This window comes from Neomonachus schauinslandi, chromosome 2 (assembly GCF_002201575.2).
Source record: "Neomonachus schauinslandi chromosome 2, ASM220157v2, whole genome shotgun sequence".
Classification (NCBI taxonomy): Eukaryota; Metazoa; Chordata; class Mammalia; order Carnivora; family Phocidae; genus Neomonachus; species Neomonachus schauinslandi.
In genome coordinates, this window is record NC_058404.1 from 96276519 (window position 1) to 96303702 (window position 27184).

Below are 27184 nucleotides of genomic sequence, written 5' to 3' on the forward strand. Positions count from 1 at the left end.
ATAATTGGCTGCTCCCATGTTAGGGGCATAGATATTTACAATTGTTAGATCTTCTTGTTGGATAGACCCTTTAAGTAGGATATAATGTCCTTCCTCATCTCTTATTACAGTCTTTGGTTTAAAATCCAATTTGTCTGATATAAGGATTGCCACCCCAGCTTTCTTTTGGTGTCCATTAGCATGGTAAATGGTTTTCCACCCCCTCACTTTCAATCTGGAGGTGTCTTTGGGTCTAAAATGAGTCTCTTGCAGACAGCATATCGATGGGTCTTGTTTTTTAATCCAGTCTGATAGCCTGTGTCTTTTGATTGGGGCATTTAGCCCATTTACATTCAGGGTAACTATTGAAAGATAGGAATTTAGTGCCATTGTATTGCCTGTAAGGTGACTGTTACCGTATATTGTCTGTGTTCCTTTCTGGTCTATGTTGCTTTTAGGGTCTCTCTTTGCTTAGAGGACCCCTTTCAAGATTTCTTGTAGAGCTGGTTTTGTGTTTGCAAATTCCTTTAGTGTTTGTTTGTCCTGGAAGCTTTTTATCTCTCCTTCAATTTTCAATGACAACCTAGCTGGATATAGTATTCTTGGCTGCATATTTTTCTCATTTAGTGCTCTGAATATATCATGCAGTCCTTTCTGGCCTGCCAGGTCTCTGTGGATAGGTCTGTTGCCAATCTAATGTTTCTACCATTGTAGGTTACATATTTCTTCTCCCGAGCTGCTTTCAGGATTTTCTCTTTGTCTATGAGGCTTGTAAGTTTTACTATTAGATGTCGGGTCTTGACCTATTTTTATTGATTTTGAGAGGGGTTCTCTGTGCTTCCTGGATTTTGATGCCTGTTTCCTTCCCCAAATTAGGGAAGTTCTCTGCTATAATTTGCTCCATTATACCTTCTGCCCCCCTCTCTCTTTCTTCTTCTTCTGGGATCCCAATTATTCTAATGTTGTTTCGTCTTATGGTATCGCTTATCTCTCGAATTCTGCCCTCATGATCCAGTAGTTGTTTATCTCTCTTTTTCTCAGCTTCTTTATTTTCCATCATTTGGTCTTCTATATCACTGATTCTCTCTTCTGCCTCATTTATCCTAGCAGTTAGTGCCCCCATATTTGATTGCACCTCATTAATAGCCTTTTGGATTTCTAGTTCTTTTACTTCTCCAGAAAGGGTTTCTCTAATAACTTCCATATTTTTTTCAAGCCCATCTAGTATCTTTAAAGTGATGATTCTGAACTCTAGATCTGACATCATACTAATGTCTGCACTGAGTAGGTCCCTGGCAGTCAGTACTACCTCTTGTTCTTTTTGTTGAGGTGATTTTTTTCCATCTTGTCATTTTGTGCAGAGGAGAATAGATTAAGGAGAGAACAAAATGCTAGCAGAGTAACAACGTCCCCAGAAAATATACTCTAAACAAATCAGAAAAGACCTGAAACAGTGGGAAAAGAAAGGGAAAGAGAGCAAAAAGAAAAAGAAAAAGATAAAAACAAACAAAAACAAACAAAACAACAACAACAACAAAAAACAGAATGTGATCAAATATGATCAGGCTGGTATATAGATCAGTGCCACACACTAGATTTGGGTTGGGTTTTGGTCTGTTAGAAGAAAGTGCCTCTCAAAATTTTAAAGAAAGAAAAACTTATATATGTACAAAAATAAGGGTTGATATGATGAAGGGGTGGAATATGAGTGTAAAGATGGAAATTATAAAAAATTTTATAAAAGGAATTGATAAGAAGTTGTTTGAAAGAAGAAAGAAGAGGATTTAAAAAAGAAAAAAGAAAAAAAAAGGGAGAGAATGTGATCAGGCAGGGGAGTAGAAAAAACCATATACTAGAGATTTAGGGTATATTTTGATCTGTTAGAAGAAACTATCTCAAAATTTTAAAGAGAGAACAACTTATATATATATGCCAAAAATACGGGTAACTACTATGAAGGGATAGAATATGACTTTAAAAATGAAAAATAAAAATGTTTTTTAAAAAAGGGATTGATAAGATGTTGGTTGAAAAAGGGGAAAAGGGGCGCCTGGGTGGCTCAGTTGGTTAAGCGACTGCCTTCGGCTCAGGTCATGATCCTGGAGTCCTGGGATCGAGTCCCGCATCGGGCTCCCTGCTCGGCAGGGAGTCTGCTTCTCCCTCTGACCCTCCCCCCTCTCATGTGCTCTCTCTCATTCTCTCTGTCTCAAATAAATAAATAAAATCTTTAAAAAAAAAAAAAGGGAAAAAGAAAAATTAAAGAAAAAAAAAGAAAAGAAAAAAAGACAGTTAAAAAAAAATTAACTTTGAACGACTAAAGAATCATGGTAAAAAAGCCATGAATTCTATGTGCAGTATTCCCCTAGCGCTGGAGTTCTGCCGTTCTCATTGATCAGTAAACTTGGTCTTGGCTGGCTGTTCTCGCTGATCTTCTGGGGGAGGGGCCTGTTGCCGTGGTTTCCAAATGTCTTTGCCGGAGGCGGAATTGCCTCACCCTTGCCTGGTCCGGGCTAAGTAATCTGCTCAGGTTGCTTTCCAGAGCTTTTGTTCCCTGCGAGCTTTCCGTACAGCTTTGGAGGCGGAGAGTGAAAATGGCGGCCTCCCAATCTCCACCCCGGAGGAGCCGAGAACTTGGGGCCCCGCTCCTCAGTGCGCCCCAGAGAAAAGCAGTCAGTCACTCCCATCTCCCCCGTCTCCGGCTGCACTCCGTGCTCACCCGGCCTGTGACCACGCGTTTCTATCTCTGGCACCCGACCCCGGGTGCAGTCTCCAAACCCAGCAGTTCCCTGCGGTGCACTCCCGCGCGGCTCCTCCTGGGGGGAGGAAGGTGAGTCTCCCCGGATCTGCTGCTTGTTGGGTCCCTGCTGGAGGAGCAGTGGCCCGACTGTGCTGCGGATCACGGTTTATGGCAACCCCGAGCTGAGAGCCTGCTCCTGGGCTCTGCTTCTGCAGCCAGCTTCCCTGCTCCGTTACCTCGGAGCTCTGCCACACTCAGGCACCCCCGGTCTTTCTGTGACCCCAAGGGTCCTGAGACCACTCTGTCCCGGAGGGTTCCACCCCCCGCTTAGCCACCAGAGTGACGTCCCTCAGCGGAGTAGACTTTTAAAAGTTCCAATTTTGTGCTCCGTGGTTCTATCACTTGCCAGAAGTGGCCAACGGAGGCCCCTCCCCCGCCGTCTATCCTCCCGAATATAGCCTCGGATTCACTTCTCCGCACGTCCTACCTTCCAGAAAGTGGTCGCTTTTCTGATGAGAGAGTTGTTGCTATTCTTTTCTTCAATCTCCTGTTGAGTTTGTAGGTGTTCAGAATGGTTTGATCCCTATCCGGTTGAATTCCTGAGAGGAGACGAAATCCAGGTCTCTTACTCCTCTGCCATCTTGCTCCGCCCCCTTTAATTTATTTATTTGACAGTGAGATAGAGAGCACAAGTAGGCAGAGCGGCAGGCAGAGGGAAAGGGAGAAGCAGGCTCTCTGCTGAGCAGGGAGCCCGATGCGGGGCTCAATCCCAGGATCCTGGGATCATGACCTGAGCTGAAGGCAGCCGCTTAACCAACTGAGCCACCCAGGTGCCCCTAATTATTACTTCTTTAATAACACTGAGTCAGAGGTCTCAGTGCAGAAAGGCAAGAAAAGGAAATAAAAGGTATAAGAATTGATAAGAAAGGGGAAGAAACCTAGCATTAATCACAGATTATATACCTGTGTGTGTAAAACAACAACAAAAAATACCCCACACAACTTCAGAGTTGTATTTACTTTTAGGGATTTTATTTATTTGAGAGAGAGAAAGCATGGAGGAGGGGCAGAGGGAGAGAGAGAGTCTTAAGCCCAACACAGAGCTCAAGCTCACGACCCTGAGACCATGACCTGAGCAGAAATGAAGAGTCAGATGCTTAACCGACTGTGCCACCCAGGGGCCCCAGAGATTTATACTTAGAGCACACATCATTTTAAACAAGTTTTCATTCTTGGAGTTAAAAATTATTTACTTTTATTAAACGTATTACAACAAATAATGACATATGTCAGTGGCTTGTGACAGGGTTTATTCTACTTAACCTAATATTCATTTAGGATAGACATACTCATCCAATCCCTGCCACCCCTCTCCACCTTTCAAACAATTATGTTACAGGAGTGGAAGGCATTTCTATTCTAATAACAGAAGAGGAAGAAACTTTTGCGGGATGATAGCTGTTTTGGGATAGGAAAGGATATAAGACAGAGCACATCATGCATTTATTTTAGTAAGTAGAACAGATGACCTGCCTTTCAGCCAAAATTTCTCTAAAATTTGAATAAATTATATTTGAATATCAAAGATACTGGAAAATTCAATTAAACTCGCAAATAATAATATAAAATACCTGCATCATCATGCGTCTTCTAACTGTGTCAAAGGGATAAGAGAGAATTCCAGAGCATGTGGTCACAACTTGAGCAATGAAAAAGGAGACAAGAAATGGGGTTTCCTTTGGTTTTGGTAATAAGCCCTAGAAAAGAAAAACATGTCAAGTAACCATCTAAATTTCCCAAATATCTTAAATTCTTAAGTCAAAGTATAACTTCCTATAATGAAAGAGGGTTCAATTATACTTATAATGCAATAAAACACAGTTGGATGTGGAAAGATTAAAATAGTATCAGGAGATGAATAAGAAAGAAATATGCCGCACATGGCTTTACTTTAAAAGCATTCCTGAAAAAAGAAAGCATACTTGCTATTACCAGAGATTTGTTATTAATGGCAAACACTAGGGGAGATAGCTGCCAGTGACCAAAAAAGTTTTTAGCTTTCTTCAGAGTTGAAAAAAAATTAAATAATGCCTGACATTATCATCAATAGGTATTTGATAAGCATCTTTAAAGCTCTAAGCTAGTGAAGAAACACTCCTAAATTTCATAACTACTACAGGTGATAATAGAGAAAAACAGAGGGAGAGCATACATAAAGTTTTCCATGACTAAATAAACATACATAAGAACTTGTTAATTTCCATTAACTTAATCTGTCTAAAAAATACACAAGAAACTGAAAGTAACATGTCCAGACCACAATAAAAATGACCTTCAATTACATTTATACTAATGAGGGAAGGCCAAGACAATATGTAAAACATATAAAATTTCCCTCAAGTTTTAATCTTATTTATAAACAACACTAATATTAATTTCACTCCTTCCTCTTGGAAGTGACTGAGAGCATGGGATTTTTGTTTGCCACTTAACACAAATTGCTTAACTATTCCTAGGTTGTTTATCTTTAAAAAGGGAGATATTAAAAGCTATCCTAGGTTATTGCAGGGACTTAACAAAGTTCCTAGAACTAAGTAGTAACTCAAAATATGGTAGCCATTATTACAATCTTCCTCTTTCCTACTTTATGGAAATTCTGTTAAAATCTGAAATGAAAAGACAAATTGCAGAACAACCTGGAGAATACAATACAGAATCTAACAGTACCCAATAGATAACTGAGCTGTAGTAGCATTTATTACATTTAACTAATTAGTTATGCCTTGCCTACTTTCTAAAATGATGAGATAGTAAGCTGATTATCTGCATGTAAGAAAGTGATAATAAAATGAATGTAAAATCAGAAAAACTGTTAGAAGATGCCTTTCTATATGCTAAAAATTTGATTTGATTATGATGTAAGCCTAATTAGCATGTTTTCTATTTGCAACATGATGTATAGTGAGTCTTTCAGTTGCAAACAGCACAAAAACTTAATGTTTGGGTTTATGCTTTATATCTAAAGTCAGATCCATAATAGAGTTATAATTCAATAAGGTTATGGCAAAGTCACAATTAAACAGGATTCTATGTCTCTTATTTCATCATTTATTTTGATTTCTATAATTAAAAGCAAAAGTTCATATCTGCTGAACAAACTACTAATTAAAACAATAAAAAGAAACAAACCATGTATTTAATATATATCAGTTAAAGCCCCAAATTACCTTAACTGTGTCATATGCTCCAAAATAGGAGGCTCGGTACACAATGATACCCTGAACTGAAACACCAAATCCTTGGTACAAACCAACAATTCCGTCTGATTTTGCTATTTTTAGAATACAGTCACCTAAACCCTTGAATTGTCGCTCTTCAGGACCTAAAATAAAGCCATTTAAAACGTATTAGCAACATTATATATCAGATAAACATTTTAATCAAAGTAAATTAATCTTACAGATTTAAAATATCTGAAACTGCCATTTAGAAATTTTTCTAATAAAAAAGGACACAAATCAAAATCCTCCCATTTCTTTAAAGAGAATTAAGGTTTCAAATAATATCTTAAAAGATTTTAACTGAAAATATTAATCTTATAAAAACAATCTAATTCAAGCAATTTGACTGACTTAAAACATTTCAATAAAATTACCAGAAGCTACTAATTGGAGTTCAGAAAATGGGAATGAAAAATTCTATGACTTGCTTCAGTTGAAAGGCAGAAAGACAGATACAGTAAAAAGACAAAGTTAAAAACTAGCAACTTTAAGGATCATTAACATTTTAGATGAGTTATACTTTTCTAGTGTTTGCTGGTTTCGATTTTATTTTCCCTTCACCTAGAACTCTTTGACAGTATTTTAAAAATATTGTATGTAGAATATAGTTTTCAAAATAAACTAAATTCTCCCAATTCTGAGAAAATAGAAAATTACAGAACTGAACTAAAAACAAGATATAGGAGTTTTTGTCACTTTCTTAACAATAACAAGAATATGTGAACTGCCAGTTATACATGTTAGATGGAACTCATTATTTACATCTTTGCTCAAACTGCTACCCTTTCTGAGGCATTTTCTCTAATCACTCATCTAAAATTGATGTCACTCCCTGCTCCTAAATATCTTTGCATGTCATTTATTGCTAAATGACAGTATATTTTGGTCATTCATTTTTTTATTACTTGTGTCTTCCCCTAAACCATAAGGTACATGAGCATGAGCTCCGTGTTTTATATGGGGTGTCTATGTGTATGTCTCTCATCTTATATCTGAGGCAGGGTCTGGGTCCCAGCAAGCACTCATTAAGTATTTGTTGAATACATCTCTGCTTTCTTAAGAAATTCCACTGAAATGGTAATAAAAGAACAAAACAGGTTTAAAGCCATATAGGCAAGAACAGTACATGGCAGAGAATGAAATCCACAAATTTTAGCAAGATGGAAAGCAGATGGAGGAGTGGTTAAGTCAGAGCAGAAAAAAGCTGAAACCTACGTTCTTGCAGAAGGAAAAGCAACCCATTTTACCCCAATAACCTCAGAAAGACTTAGAAATTAGACGAAATAAGTATTGTTCTTATGGTGAATGCAAAGTAGCATCTGGATGCTCAAAACCTCATCCTTGAGTAGCCAAGTGACTTACTCCTCTGCCATCCTCAGAACTGAACACAAGGCTCCAGACTGAAAGGGGCCAAGTGAGTTACTTCCACAATTGCTGAAAAAAGCCTCACAAGATATATCATTGTGAAATGTCAAGACCATCAGGTACATAAAGTAATTAAAAAGAAAAAAAGTCATACACAAAAGGATTAGCAGTTAGGAGATCAGTTACTTAAGAGCAATATTAGAACAAGAATCCAGAGAAATGCTTTCAAAATTGTGAAACAAAGTAACTTTGAAGTAGAATTTTACATATGGCCAAATAGTAAGTAAAAGGGTAAAACAGAGACATTTTTAGACATGCAAGATCTCAATGTATCTCCTATCCACTCTTCTCAAAAAGCTTAGAAAGCTATTAAAGAATATAATCTACCAAAACAAGAATATAACAACAACACAGGAAGATGTGATAAATAAAATAAGGAAGGAGAGAGGAAAAGGGAATCTCTAGGATGAGAGCTGTACATGTAACCTAGAGAGGAGACACAGTTAAATACGGAATAACAGGAATAAGTTCATGGAGGGATAGAAGAGGTGGCTCTCTAGGAAAAAACTAGAAGTAAGTTACAAGAAGCCTTTGTATTTGCTCTTTTGTTACTACAGTGTTGGCCTTCCCCTTCCTTCTTTTGAGGGAAAAGAAAAACGTAGTAATCTTTAGGCCCAAGACTCTACCATTTGGTTGAGGGTAAGATTTTTAGAATGTATTTCAAGCTGTCATTATAGCATAACTACAATAAATAATGCTTCACTCAAAACATGAAGGGAGAGTTAGTATTTTTGAAAATCCTATACCTTTTCCAATATCAGCACCTAGTCGGGTTCGGGCAAAGTCTAGCGGATAAACTACACATAAGGATGTTGCTCCAGCAGCTCCACCAGAAGCCAGGTTTGCCAAAAACCACCTCCAGAACTGAAACATATTAATTAAAAAGTGGTTACTATAGAATCTGTTTAAAATTCTTATTTTTATAAAGGTTAAGAAGCCAGATTCAAACTGCTTTTATAAAGTAAACATTTATAATAATGTATATTATCCAAAATATTTCCCTTCATGTCCATGAAGGCTTTGTTTCTTTCCAGGCAGTCTGGGAGATACAGTTTAAATGCTGATATACAGAAATTCTAAGATATTTTAACTGCCTCCAGCAAAAGTAGCCCAAATTAGCAAATGAGACCACATAAGATAATCATCTCTTTAGACTATATAAATTTTTTGTTAATACTCATGTTAGTTAGTTAAAACATCAGACATCTATGGAGGCTTTAGTTATACCCTTTTTTTGGTATGGGGGGCAATAATACTTCATGCCATATTTTCACTTTGCAATTTTAGTAGATATTTAAACAGCTCAAAAAATATATTATTTTCAACTGCTGACATGAAAATTGGCAGAAATCAATTATAATATATTTGAGCAGCATGTAACTTAGGCCTTACTGATCTACTACTGGTTCACATGGGCTGTTGAGGTTCTTTTTGATAAATATTTAAAATGTGCCCTGCTTAGGTCCAGTAAACTGCTTTTCAATATCTAGAGCTTACTGAAGAAGAAAGGAATATTTGAATTGGAGTGGTTATAGAAAATCTAGGGTACAAGGCCACTGTAACCATTTAAAATATATGAAAACGAATAATATTCTAGTCAAGTTCAGTTTCTTGCTTTATTCTCTAAGTCTCAGCTTTGGAACTCTCAATTTTCTCTTGGCCTAGAAGGGCTTTCCTATCTTTTTTAAACAAAAAGTTACTGATTTATACTCTAATTCAAATTCAACTTCTTCCATGACACCTCTGATCTCTAAACCTATCCAAAACTGTGTGTAATCATCTCTCTCCATAACTACTTCAGATCTCAGAGAATTAAAGGTGAATCCTGTGACCAATATGTAAAATATGTCAACATGTTTCAGATTCTCATTTAAATAGTATTTACAATCACTTTCTACTTTCAGTTTATAAGTATTTGTATACATTTTATCTTACCTCATAAGGACTATAAATTTCTTAAAGTCAGGATTATTGTTATTTAAGAGTTTTACTGAGATATATTTATACACCATACAATTTACCAATGTAAATTCACCATACAATTCAATGGATTGTTAGTATATTCAGACTGTGCAACCATCACCAGTTTCAGAACATTTTCATCACTCCCCCCAAAAAAGCCCTATACCCACTGGAGTGACTAGAAGTCACACAACATCCTCCCCATCCCCCTGAGTCCTAAGTAACCATTAAGCCACTTTCTGTCCCTGGAGATTTGCCTATTATGGACATTTCCTACACATGGAATAACACAGTATGTATCTTTTGTGAATGGCTTCTTTCATTTAACATAATGTTTTCAAGGCATATCCATGTGGTAGCAGGATTAGCATTTCATTCTTTTGTATTGCCAAATAATATTCCATTATATGGATTTACCACATGTTATTTACCCAATCATCAGTTCACGGACATTTTGGTTGTTTGCAATTTTTTGAGGCCCAGATTCTTTTTTTTTTTTTTTAAAGATTTTATTTATTTATTTGAGAGAGAGAGAATGAGAGACAGAGAGCATGAGAAGGAGGAAGGTCAGAGGGAGAAGCAGACTCCCCGCTGAGCAGGGAGCCCGATGCGGGACTTGATCCAGGGACTCCAGGATCATGACCTGAGCCGAAGGCAGTCGCTTAACCAACTGAGCCACCCAGGCGCCCCCGAGGCCCAGATTCTTAATTCATCTGTTTATTTCACAAAACAAGTCACGGGCCTTGCCCAGAATAATAGTAATGCATTCAATAAATACCTGTTTAATGAGGTACTAGTAATCCCACATACTGTCCTCAGACTCTCATGGCTCCTTTTCAGTGAAACGCCTAGGTTTTGTATGGGTACCCATGTTTCATAATCACCCAGAGATAATTAGATCAGGAGATTGCATCTGACCCCAAGGTAGCTAATCCATAATCTAGTAGATAATCTGTAACTTGGTAGAAAAAGATGAGCAGGACCAGAGTCTATTTCTTAGGAATTTGACTCTAAAATTCTATGCCAATTAACAGGAAGGACAGAAATGGAAAAGATACTAAATAACTATTTTTAGGTCTCAGTCCTCTTTGAAATTGTTGCAAGCAATAGAACCTCCTCCAATAAAAATCACATATGTATAAACACTTTTAGTGGTTTAAGGTATTCCTCAAACATTCATGGACCCCAGGAAGGCAGATCAATGACTTTCTGGGTAGATTATCATATAATTTATTATTCAAACCATGACACTTCTGACAGTGGAAGTGGGGCTTTGGAAAAAATGACACAGGCAGGCAGAACATGTGTAAGTAGTATGGCCAACCTTCTGATGGAAGAAAGGAAGGGGGAAGGAAGAAAGAATGAAAGGAGCAAGGAGAGGGAGAAAAGAAGTATCTATGTTATTATAATCTTACAAGTGTTCGTATAACAAAATCTATCCTTCCACAATTAAGCTTGAAAATAAAACAAACCAAGAGGAGGTGGTGTATTAGTATAAATCAGAGTTTCAGTTATTGTAAGTCAGTAATTTCAGATATTACTGTATTGTAAAAGGAGAGAAATGAGGGAGGGAGAGGAGGATGAAAGAATCTGAGGGTTTTGGAGGAAAATAATCTTGTTTATTTTCAACTGTAGACAAATAGATATCGCATTAACAGACTCGATGCACTGAAGAACAAATGCCCTAGAACTGAAGTTTTTCTAACAAAGTTTGGGCATGAAATAGAGCTGGGAGAAGTTCTAGTCTTCCTTGTCAAGGGTTGTACTGGAAGCTACTAAAACGTGGCATAGAAACATTTTGTGCCCAGGCTCAGCTAAGGTTCACTCAGTCTAGTCACCTCAGCTGACAGAGAAATAGAGTGCAGTTGAAGTCGATCTGAGTTTGGGAGTTAGAAAGACCTGAACAAATGATTTGGTCAAGTGCTCTCACCTCCGAGTCTTGTTTTCCTTACCTTTACATTTAGGATAGAAATAACTACCTCAAAGGGTGAGGTGAAAATTCAATGAAACAATATATAGGAGGCATATAGCTCCCCATCATGGTTATTACTACTATTATTATTTTTTTTTTAAAGAAGGCTCTACGGCCAGCATGGAGCCCAACATGGGGCTTGAACTCACGACCCTGAGATCAAGACCTGAGCCAAGATCAAGAGTCTGATGCTTAACTGACTGAGCCACCCAGGCTCCCCGCCCCTACACCATGGTTATTTTTAAAAAGCTTCTTATTTTGAAAAAATTGCAGATTCACATGCATCCTAAGAAATGATACAGAGAGAGTCTATAAACCCTCCAACTAATTTCCCCTAATATCTAGCATAACTATAGTAGAGGAAATCAACATTGATGAAGATTATCTTATTCAGATTTCACCAATTTTACATGCATTTGTTTGTGTATTTAGATATATGCAGTTTTATCACATATGCAGATTCACGTGGCCACCGCCACAGTCAACAGTTCCATTATAAAGATCCCTCAATGCTACCCTTTTACAGCCATAACTACCTCCCTCTCTTCTAGCAACCACCACTATGTTTCTATCTCAATGATTTTGACATTTCAAGAATGTTATATAAATGAAATCAGAAAGTAAATAACTTTTGAGATTGAGTTTTTTTCACTTAGCATTCAAAGTTGCTGCTGTATCAAGTTTATTCTTTAAAAAATTATAAAATATACATATTAAAAAAAGATTTATTTGAGAGAAAGAGCATGCAGGGGGAGGGGCAAGAGGAGAGGGAGAGAGAGAATCTCAAGCAGAATCCCTGCTGAGCATGAAGCCCAACATGGGGCTCTATCTTAGGACCCTGAGATCAAGACCTGATCTGAAACCAGGAGTCAGGCACTTAACCCACTGAGTCACCCAGGTGCCCCCCATTTTAGCCATTTTTAAGTCTATAAGTCAGTGACACTAAGTACATTCACAATAACATAAAAACATCACTCTTCTTGGGGCACCTGGGTGGCTCAGTTGGTTAAGCATCTGACTTCAGCTCAGGTTATGATCTTGGGGTCCTGGGATGGAGCCCCTCATTGGGCTCCCTGCTCTGCGGGAAGCCTGCTTCTCCCTCTGCTCCTCCCCCCATTTGTGCTCTCCCTCAAATAAAGAAATAAAATCACTTAAAAACACCCAACACATCACTACTCTCTACTTCCAAAACATCATCCCAAATAGAAACTCTGTACGCATTAGATAAAACTCTCAGTCTTCCTTCCTCTTAGCCCCTTATTCTATTTTTTGTCTCTATGAATTTGCCTGTTCTAGATACCTAAGTGGGATCATACAATATTTGTTTTATCAAAAGTTTGTTCCTCTTTATTGCTGAATAGTATTTCATGGTGTGATGCACCATAGTTTAACCATTCACCTGTTGAAAGACATCTGGGTTATTTCCAGATTTTGGTCTATTATGAAACAAGCTTCTATGAACATTGTGCACACTGGTTTTTGTGTGAATGTAAGTTTTCATTCTCTGGGATAATGCCTAAAAGTGTAACTGCTGGGCTGTATAGTAAGTACACATTTAGTTTATAAGAAACTGTCATCCTCTTTTCTAGAGTGGCAGTTAACATTTTACATTCCCACCAGCAATATAAGAATAATCTAACTTCTCTACATCCTCACCAACATTTGGTGTTGTCACTATTTTACCATTCTGACAGATGGGCAGTGATAGCTCATGCTGGTAGATCAATCACTTTTTTTTCTTTTTAATTTATTATGTTATGTTAATCACCATACATTACATCATTAGTTTTTGTTGTAGTGTTCCATGATTCATTGTTTGCATAAAACACCCAGTGCTCCATGCAGTGCGTGCCCTCTTTAATACCCATCACCAGGCTAACCCATCCCCCCACCCCCCTTCCCTCTAGAACCCTCAGTTTGTTCCTCAGGGTCCACAGTCTCTCATGGTTTGTCTCCCCCTCCGATTCCCCCCCTTCATTTTTCCCTTCCTACTATCTTCTTTTTTTTTTTTAAACATATAATGTATTATTTGTTTCAGAGGTACAGGTCTGTGATTCAATAGTCTTACACAATTCACAGCACTCACCATAGCACATACCCTCCCCAATGTCTACCACCCAGCCACCCCATCCCTCCCACCCCCACCACTCCAGCAACCCTCAGTTTGTTTCCTGAGATTAAGAATTCCTCATATCAGTGAGATATGATACATGTCTTTCTCTGACTTATTTCACTTAGCATAATACCCTCCAGTTCCATCCACGTCGTTGCAAATGGCAAGATCTCATTCCTTTTGATGGCTGCATAATATTCCATTGTATATATATACCACACATCTTCTTTATCCATTCATCTGTTGATGGACATCTTGGCTCTTTCCACAGTTTGCCTATTGTGGACACTGCTGCTATAAACATTGGGGAGCACATACCCCTTCAGATCACTACATTTGTATCTTTGGGGTAAATACCCAGTAGTGCAATTGCTGGGTCGTAGGGTAGCTCAATTTTCAACTTTTTGAGGAAGCTCCATACTGTTTTCCAGAGTGGCTGCACCAGTTTGCATTCCCACCAACAGTGTAGGAGGGTTCCCCTTTCTCCGCATCCTCACCAACATCTGTCATTTCCTGACTTGTTAATTTTAGCCATTCTGACTGGTGTGAGGTGGTATCTCATTGATTTGGATTTCCCTGATGCCGAGCGATGTTGAGCACTTTTTCATATATCTGCTGCCCATTTGGAGATCAATCACTTTTAAACTCACATACTATATTTGTTTTTTCTTCCTTGCTTCTTTTAAAACCAGGTAAGAAACCAAAAATAATGATTTTCCTTTTTTTAGTTCTTTTTCTTCACTTTAGGGAGGTAAAGATGAGATAAAATTTTGATGCCCAAAGTCAGAAATAAAAGGGTCATTAATATCCAAATTTAGTAAATAGTATATATTTAAATATATATTTATTTAATATACCTTTGAACACCTTTATATTCTAAATAAATAGCATGTTTTCATAGGAATACTAAAGATGTTTTTACCTCAGGTTCTACTAATTTGAAATTTATTACAGATACTTAGCAAGGATCAAAGTTGACTTTAAAACTTTTAGAACAATGTTATTTATACTGTTAGGAATAGATGCCAGTAATATAAATATTCTGATTAACTCAGGAGTTAATTCTCCATTTGGCTTAGTCTTCTAGAAATTATGTTTTTGGGGAGGTGGAGTGGGAAGTGTTCAGTAGAGTTAAATCAGCAAGCCTGCATTGCCCAAACCCTTCATATACTGAGATCTTCAGGACCAGCCCCTGACCAGTTCCTTCACAATAATGTCTAAGCCCTTGGAATATCCGACCTGTAAGAGTCTCTTTGTATGCTGGAGGCTTTGGACCACACCAGACAGTTTATGCTAACATGAGAATTTATGGTGAACACTGTTTTTGTATGCTTGGAACACTGGGCTAACTTTTATCAGTTTGATCTCCTGGGTTAGCGGGCGGTGGCTGGAGTCTGAGTAGCTTAGGACAGTCACATTCCATGCCTACACAACTCCCAAAAGAATCCTGGACACCAATGTTCAAGTGAGCAACCCTGTTTGGCAACACATCATATGTATTCTCACACATCATTGCTGGGAGAATTAAGTACTGTCCATGTGACTCTACTAGGAGAAGATAACTAGAAGCTTGCATCTAGTTTCTCCTGGACTCTGTCCCTCTGTGCGTTTTCCCTTTGCTGATTTTAATCTATAGTTTTTTGCTGTAAAAAACCATGAGTGTAGTAGCTTTTCTGAGTTCTTTGAGTCCTAGTGAATCACTGAACATGAAGGTGATCTTGGGGACCTCTGATGCAGGTTCTGAGTCCAGTTATTACAGCTGTCAGCTAAAAAAGACAGGAATATTTTTCCCAGTGCCTACCATAAAGCACAGTACTATGATAAACACTTTACAAGTCATTTCATCTAAACGTCATAAGCTTTTTTCAGATGAGAAAACTAAGGATCACAGAGGTGACTTTTTAAAAATTCACACAGCTAAATAACAGAGCACTAGGATCCAAATCCAGATCTTCTAAGTCTAAAGAATTCTCTTCATTACCTTTATATCTCCCATGACAAAACAGTGGAAATTACTCATTAAACATTTGTTAATGAAATATAAATTGTGAGGGGTGCCTGGGTGGCTCAGTCGGTTAAGCGTCTGCCTTCGGCTCACGTCATGATCCCAGGGTCCTGGGATCGAGTCCCGCATCGGGCTCCCTGCTAGGCGGGGAGCCTGCTTCTCCCTCTCCCAGTCCCCCTGCTCTCGCTCTCTCTCTCTCTCAAATAAATAAATAAATCTTAAAAAAAGAGAGATATAAATTGTGAAAAAATGGGAATAAAGGATATGAAAAGAAATTTAAAAACGTAGCAAAAAATAAATGTTATAAAAACAGCTGCTTTTATAAAGAACCTCCTAGGACAGCTCAATTGGTTGGTTGGCTGGTTGGAGGAAAGAGAAAAAGAGAAAGGATAAAGGGGTAGAGAGACTTTCTAAGGGTAAAGGGAAGACCTTAAGAGTAACGTAGGTGGTATAGTGTATATGGAGGCAACAAAACAAACAGAAACCAAAACAAATGACATATAGTTCATACAAATAGGAAATTTTGAAATTGAAATTCTGTAATCAAGGGAGTGATTACCTTGAAAAGAGAAAGTACTTTTTCAATAAAAAAAGAATCCTCCAACTTCAACTTATTGCTTTTCTGTTTTGTTTGATTTGATCTCCCTATGCACTTTAATCTCAGCTAAATAGAGCCTTAGTCATAAAAATGAAAAAATGTACTTCTTTAGGAAATTAATTCCTCAGATATGTAGGAATACAAATCTGTTGATTGCTTTTTTTGAACTTTCCTAGTGCAGTAGAATAGTGATTATAACATGTATATGTTTTAATATTTCTTCTACCACTCAGCACCTCCTCCCCAAATAAAATTTCATAGGTTAAGGCAAATCCAACTATTTCTTAGAAAATAACAGATATTAAAATGTACTTACCTGTTTTTCTTTATTTACTCCAGACATGAAAAGTTGTTTGTATTTGTCTTTAAAAGCAAAATTTAGAGCTTGTGTTGGAAAATATCGGATAACATTTGCCAAATTGCCACGCCAATAACTGAAGAAACCTACAAAAGAAAACATATTAAATATAAACTTGTATTATTATTAAAAAATTCCCATAGTTTTAACAAACTTAGTTATTTGAACTATCTAAAACTTACACCCTTTCTCATGAGAAAAAATTAAGTCTACATGTGAATCCACTGAAGAAAAAAGGCAGTGTTAGCTCCATGTACCCCATTCCAATTTTGTTAATTGCCAATAAAAAGCCTTAAATACCTTAAAATCTATGGAAAGTATCATCATTTGAATATAAGGCTTTTTACTAGTAGAAAAACAGAGCTCACTAATATTTGTCAGAGAAGCTAGTAATCCTTAGCCTCATTTCCAAATCAGGATATGCAATTCCTATGGTTAGAACAAATTGGTTTGTATATATACATATGAAAATGAGAAAGCCTTAAGAGTCTACAGTGGGGGCCCCTGGGTGGCTCAGTCTGTTCAGTGTCTGACTCTTCATTTTAGCTCAGGTCACGATCTCAGGGTTGTGAGATTGAGCTGCACATGGGGCTCTGTGCTGGGTGTAGAGCCTGCTTAAAACTCTCTCTCTCTCTCCCTCTGCCCCTTACCCCGACTCCCTCTCAAAAACAAAACAAAAAAAAGAGTCTAAAGTATACTTATTTTTACCTTCTGGAACCTAGCCAGAAAAGGGATCAATTTACAATTCAAGGCATTCTCCAGAGGCCTGATGGAGAGACTGGAGAAAACTTTACAGGTCAATAATCTTCCCACTTCAAATCTCCATGGATTGACCAATCCTTAAAATGCAGTCATTGCGTTACCCCTATAATTCAGAGCTACCTTTATAATCTTTATAATTGAGCTGCCCTAGAATACAATAGGCTATCTTTTCAGCAGCCATAGTTGTTTCTAATAGATTGCAAATTGTCCAATGGTTTGATCTGGCTACTCTGAACAGGATACCTCTAGTCCCAGCTTGGAGAATACCCAGAATCAATCTTTTAAAGATAAACATTCAAATGAAAATAATCTCAGTTGACTGGGCTGATGCTCAAAAACTGAAAGTTATATTTACTTGTTAAGTAAGAAAGTCTGATTTGTGGGGGGAAAAAACAAAACAAAACACAGGATTTCGGTGAATCCCAAACTGCAAGTAAAGCAATTGCACAAAGATAATTAAGAAGCATATTTAATAGCCAAGAAATAATCTCAGTACTCACAACTGATTCTGTTTTTACTAGGACATGGACCATGTAATGCTAAATGTTACCATTTCCTGAGTATTTAATATGTGCCAGGCACTGGCCAAAGGCAGTATATTTCATTTAATCACCACATTATGCTTATGATGTAGGTTCTCCTATAGTACCCATATTATACATGCACAAACTGAAACTTTAAAAGTCTAAAAAACTGTCTACAGACATGGTTAGTAAACAGCCAACCAGGATTTAGTCAGGTCTTGTGTCTGACAACAAAACTCTATTCCAGGTTTGGGTTTCTGGAGAAATAAATCTTAAAAAATCTTTAATAAAAGTGTGGTAAATAAAGCTCTTTTTAGAAAAGGAAACTATTATAAAAAACTTTTGAGGCAGTATTAACAAAAACAACAATACTAAATTCTAGGAACTTCTTTTTATTCATTTAATCCTCATAATCACCCATGAGGAAGATATTAGTCTCTCCATTTTAAAGATGAGGGAAAGAGTTAAAAAAGAACTTCTAAGGCAGAGGGAAGTTAAGTAAGTTGCCCAAGGTCACTTAAAAAACTGTAGCTCTGGTACCCTATGACCCAGCAATTGCACTACCGGGTATTTACCCCAAAGACACAGATGTAGTGAAAAGAAGGGCCATATGCACCCCAATGTTCATAGCAGCAATGTCCACAATAGCCAAACTGTGGAAAGAGCCGAGATGCCCTTCAACAGATGAATGGATAAAGAAGATGTGGTCCATATATACAATGGAATATTACTCAGCCATCAGAAAGGATGAATACCCAACTTTTACCTCAACATGGATGGGACTGGAGGAGATTATGCTAGGTGAAATAAGTCAAGCAGAGAAAGTCAATTATCATATGGTTTCACTTATTTGTGGAACATAAGGAATAGCATGGAGGACATTAGGAGAAGGAAGGGAAAAATGGGGCGGGGATTGGAGGGAGAGATGAACCATGAGAGACTATGGACTCTGAGAAACAAACAGGGTTTTAGAGGGGAGGAGGGATTGGTTAGCCTGGTGATGGGTATTAAGGAGGGCACGTACTGCATGGAGCAGTGGGTGTTATATGAAAACAATGGATCATGGATCACCACATCAAAAACCAATGATGTGGGCGCCTGGGTGGCTCAGTTGGTTAAGCAACTGCCTTTGGCTCAGGTCATGATCCCAGGGTCCTGGGATCGAGTCCCACATCGGGCTCCCGGCTCAGCGGGGAGCCTGCTTCTCCCTCTGACCCTCTCCTCTCTCATGCTGTTTCTCTCTTGCTCGCTCTCCAATTAATAAATAAATAAAATCTTTAAAAAAAAAAAACCAATGATGTATGGTGACTAACATAACATAATAAAATTAAAAACAAATAAACAAAAACAAACAAACAAACAAAAACAACTGTAGCTCTGGGATTCAAACCGAAGCAATCTGGCTCAATAATTTAGTCCCTTATCTACAATACTTTTTCATATATACTTTAATCAAGTGAATATTTTCTATACTAAGAAAGGTCAACTGTTTTTCTTTAATGGAAGCAAAGTAAAAATCTTAAAACATAAGAAATGTAAGCAAATTATACAGGAATATTTCTTGCTAGTTATGGCCACATTGAATTATTGAGGGAGATTGGTGAATCTAATTTTTGGAGGTATTTTTAGTGATTTTTAAGTTCTTCATTGTTAATGAAAACATCTAAGAAAGCATTTGTATTTTCTTAGAGGTTAGACCTCCAGAAGAGAAATACAGAGAATGAAATATGACTGTGTAAATGATATTGAAGAATATGATTTGATTTTCTAGACCATGGTTTATAGTAACACAACGACAGGTTATTGGCAGAAGACAAAGTCAATTTTAAAAGGATGAAAAAGAACATATTGGCTGGAAAATTGCCAATATGATCAAATGGGATTTAAGTTGAAAAAAATCATTTGTTTAAAAAAAAAATAAAGTTTAGAAAAAGTGCCATATATCAAAAGATACTAGAATTTCCATTTTATACATGGCTTTTAAATATTAATAGTCATTTTGGAAATGGCTCACTCAGCTGAATGGTACGGAGATACTATGGGTTTTAGATTATAAGTTATTAGTAATAATTCTGTAATTATGATTATAGTCTGAATTAGTATTTATTTCACAAAAGAATATCATATAGGGGTGTTGGGGTGGCTCGGTCAGTTAAGCATCTGACTCTTGATTTCAGCTCAGGTCATAATCTTAGGGTTGTGAGATCCAGCCCCACCTCAGGCTCCAAGTCCACAGGGAGTCTGCTTGAGATTTTTCTCTCTCACTCTGCCCCTCCCCACCAAGCATGCTCGCTTTCTCTCTAATAAATAAATAAATCTTTAAAAAAAAGAGTGTCGTATATAAGAGCAGTAAAAAGGTTTGTAACTTTGGCTAATGAATTAAACATAAGGGAAGATTTTGAAGACAAAGTCATCTGTAAATTAACACAAGACCATGAAAGAGTACTGGATTTATGAGTCAAGGGGTTTGGTAGAGTTGGCTGAAGAACCTATTCTTTTTAGCAAAAATGCATTTGCATGAAAGAAACCTAAAAAATTCATCAAAACAAATGTCAATGTCTCAATGAAAATCTTAAACAAACAAAAAATCTAGAAAGAAATCCCTAGAGGTGTAACAGGAAAACTGACAGCTCTTAATGGGTTATATCCAAAAAAATATAATCTCACATACATAAAATACTTTTGCATATATTTCACAGAATTCATGGATTCCCTGAAGCTACAGTGCCAGGTTAAGAACTCCTCTTTGGGGGGGCCTGGGTGGCTCAGTTGGTTAAGCCTCTGCCTTCTGCTCAGGTTGTGATGCTGGGGTCCTGGTATCAAGCCCCATGATGGGTTTCCTGCTCAGTAGGTAGCCCGCTTCTCCCTCTCTCTCTGCCCTCCCCCCCGCCCCCCGCCACTTGTGCCCTCTCCTTCTCAAATAAATAAAATCTTAAAAAAAAAACAACTCTGTTTTAATCTTTTTTCATAGATCACCCTTAACAAATTTATTCTTATTCCTTTCCTTGCATCTCACTGCTATACCATGCTTTTAGGAGCTTCAAGGTCCCTGCTAACAGTGCAAAGGGAAAGGAACCTCAAAGTGAAATTCTGAATGTATTTTCTGTAGGAATATTATTTCTGGGGGCCAGGTTTCAGGGTTTTATTCAACTATACTTTAGGTACACTATGTATCTATGTAGGTTGCCTCAGACAGACTACAAAAACCTACTTTTTGTATAATGCAAGTTTATACCAAATACATTCATTTACAAATGAATATCAGGAATATATGTCTGTAAATTTAAGAAAGCATACATACTGATTAAAGAGTTAAAATTTATTAAGTATTAATTGCAACAGACACATGGTTTAACACTTTGTTTAACCCTCACAACTAGCATATTGGGTAGGTACTATTACTATACCCAGTATACAACTGAGGTGATTGAGGCTGACAGAGTTAAATAAAAATTGCTGAAGGTCACAGGTGAGGAAAAGGCTGGGACTTGATTCCAGAATCTGACTCCAGACCTAGAGCTATTGAATCTCTACTGCCTCTCTATAAAAATTCACTCTGGCTAAAACAGTAGTATTTTTTAGTCAGTATAATCCATTCTGGGGGTGGCTGGAAGCCTATTTAAAAAAAAAAAAAAGAATGATCCATTCTGGATAAAAACAGTATTTTTGGTCAGAATAAAACAAGGGAAAAGAGTGATGCAAATGTAGGAGTATTTTGACTCTCTCAAGTCATATAGAATAAAAGGACAGTTTCTTAAGATATAACCACAAAATTGGTAGAGAAAAACATAGTGATTGTGGTATCTTTCTCTGTTAATAACAAAATAAGTTTTTTACTTAATTGCTAAGAAAAAAAAATCTCTTCAAAATCTAAGGCTGAGAAAAACTATTATAAATTTAATTCTGAGAAAATAATTAAGAATTAAAATAGAACAAACAAATGAATATAGGGGGGAAAAAGAGAGAATGAGGCAAACCGTAAAACAGACTCTTAACTATAGAGAACAAACTGAGGGTTCCTGGAGGGGAGGTGGGTGGGGGCATAGGTTAAACGGGTGATAGGGGGCACTTGTAGTGATGAGCATGGGTGTTGTATATAATTCTACACCTGAAACTAACATTACACTGTATGTTAACTAACTGGCATTTAAATAAAAACTTGAAACTAAAAAAAATAATAATTATAATAGATCTGATGGGAAAATGAGAAAAAGTTACAGAGTCATTTACTGGTGAACTTATTTGCCAAGAATGAGAATGCTAGGCATGTTTGGGTATAAATATTCTAGACTGGTGGGCTACAACATGTTTTGACAATATGCCTATCAGTAAAAAATATGTAAGCATGACTTTCAAATATATATATACTAAAAAAATTATATACATTTTCCACTATACTACTCTATTATGCACATTTGTAAAATATACCCAAAATAGAAATTAAAGGATGAAATAAAGATTTTTTCATTTAAAAACCTCTTATTTGGTACCTAGTACGTAGCTGACTTGCTGAGGATAGCATTAAGAATACATTTCTTGGTCTTATAGAGCTTGTATTTTGAGAGAGAGGGACCAGGGAGACAGACAATGAACAAATAAATATGTCAAGTGGCTATAAGAACAAAAATAGTATATGGAGATGGAGGAATGAGGAAGGGCTATTTAGATAGGGTGGTTGGGAAAAACTTCTGGCTAGGAGATATTAGAGCATAACTCAGCATTCATTTGAACAGTTAAACAGCATTTTTAGATATCTTACTAATCATGATGTTTTCATACCATCATTTGCTATATATCTCAAGTCACCCTTAGGGTCACGTTCATTCTTAAGAACAGTATACATGAATCTATGTATCAAATAGTCTTCTTGATCATTTCAAATATTCAAATAACCTTCTTGTCTCTATAAATTCAATTGAGCAAACATAAACTATGTTTATTATATAATAATTGAGGAAGGGTGCATGTCATCCCCTCTCCAGTGTGTAATTCATACTTTTTTCCAGAATGCCTTAGTGTCCTGTAATATATAATTCACATTTGGCCCAAGCGTAGGTGCCAGTGCCAATTCATATACCAAATATCATAGTTTATTTTCCCATTTTATTTAAAGTTGAATGCCTAATATTTTCTTTCCATACCCCAAAACACTGTTTTCAATATATAAAAAACCTCACGGCCAGAAACTCCTAAAAAAGAAAAGAGATCTGGTAGGTGCTTAAAAATGAGCTGCATAGATCAGATCTTCAAAAGATTAGGTTTACAATGTATTAAATAAAACAATTATTTTAATTTAAAATATTCTTACATATATGCATATTGTGCCCAGTGAAAAATTATTGCATAGACACCAAAATGTTAACTGTGGTGATTTTAGTAGTGATTTGTTTTACTTTCTGCTTCTTTATATTTTCTAACTTTCTATAATAAACATGCATTATTTGTATAATAAAGGATTAAACAGCATTAAATTAAATGCACATGAAGTTGGAAGGTCCTACAACCAACTAAAGAATAGAATAAATCTTTTATTTATTTATTTATTTATTTGACAGAGAGAGACACAGCAAGAGAGGGAACACAAGCAGGGGGAGTGGGAGAGGGAGAAGCAGACTTCCCGCTGAAAAGGGAGCCTGATGCGGGGCTCGAACCCAGGACTCTGGGACCATGACCTCAGCTGAAGGCAGACACTTAATGACAGCCACCCAGGCACCCCAAGAATAGAATAAATCTTTAAGAATAGCATCAGCCAAGATAAATCCAGAAGATTTCATAAGCCAAGGAAAGCTTATAAGAAGTATGAAAGGTACCCAAAGAGATGTTTAAAGCTAAGTTCAGAGCTTTAAAAAGAAGAGATCTATCTTTGGAGTAGAAAGAAAGCAGAGATAAGGTAAGATAGTGTGAGAGCATCTACTTGTGCCTAAGGAGTTCATTCTCTCAGGTTCATTTCATGTTGCCTACAGAAAAGTTATCAGTAAAATTAGAGCAAACATGAAACACAAAAGAAACTTCAGAACATTTGAGATGGAGATGTGTCTTGATTTTCAAAAAAATGACAGAAGGTAAATTCCAGAAAATAATTTCAGAACTTGATTGCCTCAGTAAATTCCAGAATGATCTACCACAGTGATTCTCAAACTTACCAGACTCAAGTCCTCTATACAGAACAAATATTTTACAATACTTCCTTTACTATCTAGAAATAGGATTCAAAGACTGTGACCTCTTCAACAATTTTTTACAAATCCATATAATGCCCTCTCTACAGGAAGAGAAAATAAAGACATTCTGAATAAAATAGGTATTTTAATTAGTAAATTGGTGAGGCATGAACACACCATAGACAAAATGGTCAGATATTTGCCTCTACTTAATAATGAATGTTATACTTAAGATACCATTAACATTTCTTTTAAAAGGGCTTAATAAATATATTTGTGTATATAAATGTGCAATCATCATGAATTCAATAGTTAAGTGGTGACCAAATATCACAAGAAGAATTGGTGAGTTTTCCCAATGGTGAACAGTTCTCAGTACAATTCTTTTAGCAGTGGAGGGACAGAGGAAGAGGGAGAGAGAGAGAGAATCTTAAGCAGCCTCCACGCCCACCTGGTGCAGAGCCCCACACAGAGCCTGAGGCGGGGATCCAACTCACAACCCTGAAATCATGACCTGAGTCAAAATCAAGAGTCGGACACTTAACCGACTGAGCCACCCAGGTGCCTCTTATAAGGTACAATTCTTAACAAAACAAAGTACAACATTCCCTCTACTCACATGGTAGCTGCATTTCTGGGATCAGTGTATATGGAAACTGTCCCAGATAGTTTGTGTTTATAAGTAAATCAGAGTTAGGTTCTAGGCTTAGAAAATCATAAACAGGTTTTACTGCTACAAGAATGTCCAGTGGGAGAACTGAGTCATTTAGGTTGCAGGATAAGTGTTTGTTGTGTAGGACTGGCCATGTATAGCAGCAGGATGTTTATCATCCCTGGTTTTTGCCTTTTACATCATTGCAATTAAGGATTACACCCTTCTATCTTTGTGCTAAACAAAAAATTCCCTACAAGTTTGCAAAAAAAATGCCCCTAGGTGGCAATATTATCTCTGTTGTGAATTCTAATCTCTTAGCACAATATACCATGGTGTGTGTATTCATAACATAGCCTTGTATATAAGAATAGAAAACATCTTAAAGTTCTGCTTACGATCATCTCATTGGAAGGTAAAGAAAACAGGGACTGGAATACTATTCAGAATGCTCTCAATTTACAAGAGCCATATTGAATATGTTTAGGTTTAAATATCATTTAAAACACTTAAAATATAAAATGAATTAGCACTGATCAGCACAATCTGACCAGGATATTTAACTTTACCTGACTAAATATTTAAAGCAGATTAGCTAATAGATAACAGAGTCCCTTACTTCTCTGAAAAGGTCTTAGAATATCACCCAAGAAGAGATAGGTTCCCACTTTTCCTTTAAAAACCCTGGTGGAAATGGGAAGCTTACTGTGATAAAACAAATGAGAGTGGAGAAATATGAAGCACTATGAAAGACCTGAGCTCAGCTCCCTAGATGGGCATTCTAAATTTACAACTTAGATGATGCCTTAAGAGTTACACTTAGGGGCATCAGCCGGTTGAGCTGGGTGGCTCAGTCGGTTAAGCATCTGCCTTTGGCTCAGGTTATGATCTCAGGGTCCTGGAATTGAGCCCGGCGCGTTGGGCTCCTTGCTCAGCAGGAAGTCTGCTTCTCCCTCGGACTGCCATTCCCCCTGCTTGTGCTCTCTCTCTAATAAAATCTTAAAAAAAAAAAAAAAAGAGTTACACTCCACCCTAAATACTACACTCAACAGCTCAAGAGGAGTTGTAACTACATCCCTAGGGAGAGAAGGCTTTTTTCATGGAAGAGTAACCACAGACATAGGAGTGGAAGAAAGGATGGCACTGGAGTTGAAGCCAGTTCACTTCTTGTTCAGAATACACAATAAATAAGCCTATATTCTTTTTAAAGTTCATATAGAGTTTTCAACTGAAATCAACTACGTGGGTGAATTACAGAAAATTGCTGATAAATTTATCCTCTTATCCACTTAGCTAACTTAGGAGCAATTCTGCAACAGGAGGATATTTAATGATTAACAAAGCACTTTCATTATTTATTCCTTGAAATCATTTCAATAATCCTGGAAAAAAACCCTCCACAATGAAAAAAGATCAAAATTTTAATTAAGGCAGGGCTGATGCAAAATACTACTGTCTTTATTTAAAATTTTGATATCTTGCTCATCTTGGATTTTTCGCATTTTGATTTATATCATTTGTCTTTTTGAGTTTTGGGAGCCCTCCACAAATTTTTGTAGGGGTGAATGCCTCTTTAGTTTCCGCCCTGGTCTTCAGTAGTTCTCAAGAATAAACAGAACCTCTTTTCACTGAATAGGAACCAGAGTACTGGGAGGCTCCGACACTTCCGTACCCGGAGTACTTCTCTTAAAAGTACTATTTCAACAAATATTTAAGCACCTTAAAGCACCTGTTAACATACAGCCAAGTACCTAATGGCATCTCCCTCAATCCTGGGAGGTCAACCACTTTCCTTTTGAGCCAGGCACAACTGCACCAAGGTGTAAATCCTGATGTTGAGGAGAAACTTAAGAGAAAGAGAATGTGGTGGCCTCTCCTACCCAGGACTGGTCACGTTATAGGCCTTCTGGGCTCCAGGAAGCCTAGCCTCTTGAGAGTGGTTAAGAAACTGAATTCTCCACAGTGAAGAAATAAACTCATCACCGACCGATGTGGCTGTGGTGCAGTCCATCCCCTCTCGCTCCACCCCCTTTTCTGGGAAGCTGACCTAGAATGGGAACGGCTGGCACGGTGGCCTCTGGTACGCACCTTGCTCGCGGGGAATCCGCACCAGGCAGTCCACCATGCCTTTGTACTGCGCCTCGGCACTGATCTGCTTGGACGACGCCTGCACCTGCAGCAGGAGCTTCACCCGCTCGATGGGGGCCACGGCAGTCTTGGACACAGCCGCTGCGACCCCGCCTGCCAGCAGGTCCTTCCCGAAGGATGCGGGGTCAAAGAGCCGCTTTTCCGACTTCTTCTCTCGCTTCTTCTTCGGAGGTTCACGCTGCATGGTGGGACAATGGAGGTAAAAACAAGCAGCAGCAGTGGGAAACAAGGCTGAGAAGGACGACGGAGGGAAGCAGAAAACCGCTTCAGCGTCGTCCTGGCGGGAAAGCAGCGCTCAGGATGCCGGGATATCAGCGTGCAGGGCCCGGGTTCCCCGGAGCTGCGCAGGCGCCTCCAACCGCCTCCCGCCTTCCGGCACCGGCCACGTGACTTCCGACACGTGGCTCCTCGGCGCCGAATGCGGTCTTGACAATCCTCCATGGGGGCTTTCCTTGCTGCCCGCAGGGTCAGCAGGCCATGGGTACTGAATCGTAGAGGTGCAGGAAG

The 27184-nt window shown here is 37.7% G+C and overlaps 1 protein-coding gene across 1 annotated transcript in view; it reads right to left on the bottom strand.

The window, feature by feature from the left end:
* The window catches only part of SLC25A31 (solute carrier family 25 member 31), a 37692-nt gene extending 10831 nt beyond the window's left edge, over positions 1–26861 (bottom strand). The window contains exons 1-5 of the mRNA XM_021681468.1: positions 26618–26861; positions 16389–16516; positions 8169–8286; positions 5944–6098; positions 4348–4473 (exon numbers count right to left, since the gene is read on the bottom strand). Coding sequence (XP_021537143.1) covers positions 4348–4473; positions 5944–6098; positions 8169–8286; positions 16389–16516; positions 26618–26861 — 771 coding nt within the window. The remainder of the gene's footprint in view (positions 1–4347; positions 4474–5943; positions 6099–8168; positions 8287–16388; positions 16517–26617) is intronic.
* Between the last annotated feature and the right edge of the window lie 323 nt (positions 26862–27184).